Source organism: Rutidosis leptorrhynchoides, chromosome 3 (assembly GCF_046630445.1).
Source record: "Rutidosis leptorrhynchoides isolate AG116_Rl617_1_P2 chromosome 3, CSIRO_AGI_Rlap_v1, whole genome shotgun sequence".
Lineage (NCBI taxonomy): Eukaryota > Viridiplantae > Streptophyta > Magnoliopsida > Asterales > Asteraceae > Rutidosis > Rutidosis leptorrhynchoides.
This window is the reverse complement of record NC_092335.1, coordinates 390,636,171-390,642,390: the sequence shown is the minus strand read 5'-3', so window position 1 is coordinate 390,642,390 and position 6,220 is coordinate 390,636,171. Positions and strand designations below refer to the sequence as shown.

Genomic DNA, 6,220 nt, shown 5'->3' with positions numbered 1-6,220 from the left:
CAAAAACTAGATGGACATATCGAATAATCCAGGATAAAGGACAATTAACCCATGGTAATAAATTAAAATCAACACGTCAAACATCATGATTACGAAAGTTTAAATAAGCATAATTTCTTTAATTTATATCCCATCACACTTTTATTTAGTGTCATTTTATTTATCGTCATTTTATTTATCGCACTTTTAATTATTGTACTTTTATTTATCATCATTTACTTTACGCTTTAAATTAAGTCATATTTATATTTAATATTTTACATTAGGTTTTAATTGTGATTTAAGTTTTAAAATTGACAAACCGGTCATTAAACAGTAAAAACCCCCTTTTATAATAATACTACTATATTACTTATATATATATATATATATATATATATATATATATATATATATATATATAACCCCCTTTTATAATAATACTACTATATTACTTATATATATATATATATATATATATATATATATATATATATATACACAAATATAGTTTAAAATATATATAGCGTTAAACTCAGCTAGCTCCCTATGGAACGAACAGGACTTACTAAAAACTACACTACTCTACGATTAGGTACACTGCCTATAAGTGTTGTACCAAGGTTTAGGTATATCCCATTCAATAAATAAATAAATAACTTGTGTAAAATTGTATCGTATTTATTAGTATTTAGTAGTAAAATATAATTTATTTCGTACTACACCTCGCACACATCAGAAATTATGGTGAAATCACTCCAATTGTTCCTAAAGCAACTCTTCATAGGAAACCAAGTTGTGTGATTGGGGACAAGTGTGGGGAGGAAGTTGATGAAAACTCTAATTACTTAGATTATTATCTTTATAAGTAGGAGTTTACCATAGAATGAGTTATGATGGAGTTTATAAAAGAGATACATAGAGTTAGTGAAGACATAAGGAAAAATATTAGTGAACTTCAGTTGTGATATGAAGAAGCGTCCTTTAAGAATAACATGGCAGCATTAAAAATAATGAGGGACATTAAATTGCTTAAGAAAGAGGAGGAAGGAAGTGCAGGTGATAAACCTTTAGACCCGATAGAGTAATCAATATGGAAACAGAGTCGAGCAAACGACTCTATAATCAAAACTACCTATCCCTTTTATGTTTTTCTTTTTAGGAATATGTGTTTAAAAGTAATGTTTAAGTGATGTTTAAGTGTTTATGTTTATAGCACAGTCAGGTTCCTAATTGTGTTTGAGTTTCATTAATAAAAGTTATGGATTGTTTTATATGCATTGTGTTTTTGTTGAGTTCATATCTTTTAAGTTTATAAATTTGGAGCTACAATTCTGCGATTATCCTGTAATCTTAAATCAAGTAATATGACTCCGCTCCCTTTTACTATTTTTATCTATCCTTTATCTTAATAAAGTCCGATTTTTGTGATGAAGAATACGATTGATAACATTTGTGATGATAATGGTGTTAGCTATGAGGGTGATCAAGTTGCTACTCAATTTGTGAATCACTTTAAGAGTTTTTTGGGTGATCATGGTAATTGCAGAAGTATAAAGGATTTTGGTGATATTTTTACTAATAAGATTACTAATGAAGAAGCCAATGAGATGGTTCTCCCTCTACTAACAATGAAATTAATATTGCCATGTTTGATATAGATGATAACAGAGCCTCAGGTCCTGATGGGTACACTTCTTTATTTTTTAAGAAGGCTTGGGATATAATTGGCAAAGATGTTTGTGATGCCATCAAAGAATTTTTCTCAAATGGTAGATTATTGGGAGAGATAAATGCTACCATTATTTCACTTATTCCGAAGATTGATACCCCTCAAAAAGTGTCTAATTCAAACCTATTGCTTGCTGTAATGTCCTCTATAGGTGTATTTGCAAGGTTCTTACTAACAAGCTAAAAAGTGGACTGAATAAACTTGTAAGTTGCACTCAAAGTGCTTTCATTCCTGAAAGGTCCATACATTATAATCTTTTGGTTGCTCAAGAACTTTTTAAAGGTTATAATAGATCTAGAGGCTCTAAGAGATGTGCTATGAAGATTGACATCCAAAAAGCATATGACACCATTAATTAGCAGTTTTTAGAAGATATTTTGTGTAGTTTTGGGTTGTATAGTAAGATGATTCACTGGATTATGGCCAGCATCACAAATCTTTCATTTTCAATCTGTATTAACGGTGAGATTAAAGGTTTCTTTAAGTGTGGTAGGGGATTAAGACAAGGAGACCCTATCTCTCCTTATCTTTTTACCCTTGTTATGGAAGGTTTCTTTCTTATTCTAGCCAAGAATATAGCTTCTGATCTGGATTTAAGTATCATATCAGATGCAGAAAAATGAAGCTTGCACATATCTGCTTTGCTGATGATCTTTTGGTATTTTGTCATGGGGATGAAAAGTCTGTTAGAGTGATTAAGAAGGCCTTGGATGATTTTGGTCAAGTTTCTGGTTTATCACCTAACATAAGCAAGAGCACTGTTTTGTTTGGAAGTGTTCCTAATGCCACTCAGCTCAAAATTATACAGGTATTACCATTTTCAGTTGGGAAGTTGCCTGTAAAATATTTAGGAGTTTCTTTATTATCTAAGAAATTGAATATTAAGGATTGTAAGTGTTTAATTGATAAAGTTAGAAGCAAAGTGAGTAATTGGAGATACATAAAGCTTTCTTATGCAAGTAGATTGCAGTTAGTTACATTTATCTTGTCCTCTATGTAATTATAGTGGGCTTTTGTGTATAAAATTCCCTATGAGGTTAGATGAAATAGACAATCTTCTTAAAGGGTTTAGGTGGTGTCAAGGTGATAATGTTAAACGCATATCTAGGGTTGCCTGGAAAGATATTTGTGTACCTAAAGATCAAGGGGGTTTAGGTGTTAAACCTCTTAGGGAATGGAATGAAACTTTATTAGTTAAAAACTTATGGAGGGTGTTTGCCCATAAAGACACCCTTTGGAGTAAATGGGTCAATTTGGAGAAATTAAAAGGTGGTAGCATATGGCATGCTGAATATAAATGTAATGATAGCTGGGGTTGGAAATGTATTTTGGATTTAAGGCATAAGATTTAGGATCAGGTCATTGATGAAAATGGCAGCTATAAATGGAAAACCAATAATGGCAGTGTTGTGAATTATTCTACTCCGCAAGTATGGAGTGATTTGAAGAGTAATAGAATCAAGGTTGTTTGGCATCATGTTATATGGTTTCAGGGATTAGAGCCAAAACATTCTTTTATTATGTGGTTGGCTACTTTTCATAGGCTTAATACCAAAGATAGAATGATAACTTAGATGTCTTAAGTGCAGTTGACATGTCCTTTATGTGAAAAAAACAATGATTCAGCTAATCATTTGTTTTTCCAATGTGATTATAGTGGCTGTATATGGAAGGATCTCAAATCTAAGCTGATTTTTAGAGGATTGCCTAATGACTTGGATAGCATTGTTCAAAGAATGGCAGTGTATCCATTTACTAAGAATATCTGGAATGTTGTTAATCGACTTGCATTGGCTGCTTGTGTATATTTTATATGGCAAGAAAGGAATTCAAGATTATTTAGAAATCCGAAGAAGGCAGCGAAACAGGTGGGTGATGATATCCAGAATTTCATTCGATGGAAACTGCTTTCTCTTACAGTCAAGAGTTCGATTGCTGTTAAAAAAGATGTAGAGTTATGGAATTTGAAGTGGGCAAATAATCAATTCAGTATTGTTTGATTTTGTATTGGTTGTATTTCATTGTATTGATTTTGTTTGATTTGTTGTATTTGGGCGTTTTGTTTCTTTGTGTTTGAGGACATTGCATAATCTTAAGTGTTTGGAGAGAAGTGAATATATCCACTTTGATAAATACCAAGGTGAAAATGTGAAAATTTGAGGAAAATAATTTTGTTTTAGTCACACTTGAAAAATAAATGAAATAGATAAAATCTTGTCCTAAGATAACTTTCACTTTTGTAACAGACTTTGAAAAGATGATCAAATGTTCGTAAAGTAATGTAAATGATAAGAGAATATTTAGGATTTTATTTTTCTTTACATTAATTGTAGCCAGTTACCAAGGTCGTTAGCATTTGAATACATAACCAAATATATAGGGCATTAGTAATAGTATGTGAATACATATCGAAATATATAGAGTACTAGCAAAATTTCAAATAGTTACTATTAGAAACCTTAGCCTTTTAGATGAAAACCAAATAAAAACCCAATTCGCATCCTTACCCTTATTTTTAGGTTATTAATATTAAATTTTAATCTTACTTTATCTTGTTTAGTTTTTGGTCTAACACTTATTTCTACAATGAAATAATCGGTTTAAATTAGACTTTCAAATATAATTATTAGCTATTATATTTTAGTGTTTGTGGCTTTTTAACCAAGTCCTGACCCAAAGTAGTTTCTAAGGTTCTACAACGATTCCACAATTTACTCATCAATATTAAGTGCATAATAAATATATAGTCATCAGCACCATCATTATACTTTTATATGAGACGATTCAAAAAATAAAAAATCTATGAATATGTCAAATATTGTGAAACGATTGCAGACTTATAGCCACTACCATATGTCATAATAATCATGGACCACTAAATACATAAAGAATCGTTCTCATTGCCCTTAAATGCTACACTCTTAAAACATTCTCATCCTTCACCAATTAATCTTAACTTAATCCTTATGCACATTAATATTCATGTAGACAAGGATATGGGTTTGGCTTAGTTGAAAAGTTAAAGTGGATAAATATACAAACATAGATAAAATTCTAGCTATAATTGACGCCCTGATTAAACTTAAAAACGTAGTTGTAAGATTATTTTAGATTTATCTTTGTACGAATCAGTGTACAAGTTATGATTACTAAACCTTATAAAGTTTGATTGATTTAATATTCCCAACCGCTTTTTAACCAATTTTATCTGTGTCATGACTACCATGATAACCCAAGTTCTGTAAATTACCCAAGTTTATATTACTTTTGATACATTATTAAGGTAAACATAAAGCAGATAATGATCTTTTTGAAAGAACAGAAAATATTCAAAGTCTTAATCTTCTTTTAAAATTTAAAGTTAAGGTTTTCTTACTTGAGGACAAGTAAGGTTTTAAGTGTCGAGAATTTGATAACGCCCAAATTATATGTAATTTACAAGCTATCTAAGGCGTTATCTTGGTATTTAAAACAACATTTATAATACTTTCATATTCAAAAGTTAATAATTCTTGTAAAAAGGTATTTTGATGTGTTTATTTAGTTAATGTGATTAAACAGGACAAAATAGAGAGAAAAGCAGGAAGTCAGCGGAGCCGCCGGCTAGAAGTCAACCAAGCCGCCGGCTAGAGTCTAGATTCCAAAAATTCAAGCCAGAAATTAAAGTGCTTGGAGCCCAAGAAAAACACAAGGCAGCCGCCGGCTAGATCATATTTAGCCTCCGACTGGGATGTTGTTTCTTATACGTACCGCCCAAGTCAAGATGAATAAGGAAACGAATCTGTATCAGATTACAATAGACAGAGCCGCTTACTGGAATACCCTAAGCTGCTGACTAGAAATACAGTAAGGAAATTTCTTGAGGTTGAAGAACAACTTAAATGCGTAAAAGTTATTAACCGACCTTATTTAGCCGCCGACTAGATCAATATTAGCCGCTGGCTAGGAATTAACTTAGAGCCCTATAAATAGATGACGAATTTTCTAGTTTTCAATGGACATTCAAGTTTTAGGGTTAGCCACGAAAAATTACGATTTCTTTTAGGTTTTAGTTTATATTTCAAGTTGTAATCAAGCTTTAATCAATTCAATTCAAGTTTCTTTTTAATTAATCAATGTACTTTTACTTTTACATTCTCATATGTGTTTATTTAAGTTAAGTTTATTATTTTTACAATTATGTTCATCTACCATTATAAACTAAACTTTCATAGTGGTTACGGGGACGAAAATTGCGATTTATCTAAGATTTATGATGAAGCCGCCAGCTTCCTACTTCAATTTTTATAGTTTCTGGTTTTTCCAAAGCTGTATAATTAAGTTTCCGTGATTTCTGTTTTATCTGTATTTTTGCTGCCATGTTATAAATCTTTGTTTGCATGGTTGATGATTAGGTTGATATCAGCTAAAAAGTCACATTTTCACCCCGGTATTAAGGTCCAAATATATTAAAGTTCCAAGATTTATCGCCAAAATACTCGCTTTATTGGTTAAAATTGAAGATCAAGA

General features: G+C 30.9%; 2 protein-coding genes across 2 annotated transcripts; both read left to right on the top strand.

The window, feature by feature from the left end:
* The first annotated feature begins 974 nt into the window (after nucleotides 1–974).
* LOC139901335 (uncharacterized) lies at nucleotides 975–2,334 on the top strand. Its single transcript, XM_071884063.1, has 4 exons — nucleotides 975–1,063; nucleotides 1,397–1,518; nucleotides 1,641–1,875; nucleotides 2,097–2,334. Exons 1-4 carry the CDS (start codon nucleotides 975–977, stop codon nucleotides 2,332–2,334), a joined length of 684 nt encoding a protein of 227 aa, XP_071740164.1.
* Nucleotides 2,331–5,418, top strand: LOC139901334 (uncharacterized). Its single transcript, XM_071884062.1, has 5 exons — nucleotides 2,331–2,601; nucleotides 2,753–2,993; nucleotides 3,090–3,236; nucleotides 3,369–3,700; nucleotides 5,273–5,418. Exons 1-5 carry the CDS (start codon nucleotides 2,331–2,333, stop codon nucleotides 5,416–5,418), a joined length of 1,137 nt encoding a protein of 378 aa, XP_071740163.1.
* The last annotated feature ends 802 nt before the right edge of the window (nucleotides 5,419–6,220 follow it).

Coding starts and splice junctions, on each gene's coding strand:
- LOC139901335 (XM_071884063.1), top strand. CDS start 975: ATGGCAGCATTAAAAATAATGAGGGACATTAAATTGCTTAAGAAAGAG. Junction 1,064..1,396: donor AAACCTTTAGACCCGATAGA/GTAATCAATATG, acceptor ATCTTAATAAAG/TCCGATTTTTGTGATGAAGA. Junction 1,519..1,640: donor GAGTTTTTTGGGTGATCATG/GTAATTGCAGAA, acceptor TGTTTGATATAG/ATGATAACAGAGCCTCAGGT.
- LOC139901334 (XM_071884062.1), top strand. CDS start 2,331: ATGAAGCTTGCACATATCTGCTTTGCTGATGATCTTTTGGTATTTTGT. Junction 2,994..3,089: donor TTAAAAGGTGGTAGCATATG/GCATGCTGAATA, acceptor TGAAAATGGCAG/CTATAAATGGAAAACCAATA. Junction 3,701..5,272: donor GTGGGCAAATAATCAATTCA/GTATTGTTTGAT, acceptor GTGATTAAACAG/GACAAAATAGAGAGAAAAGC.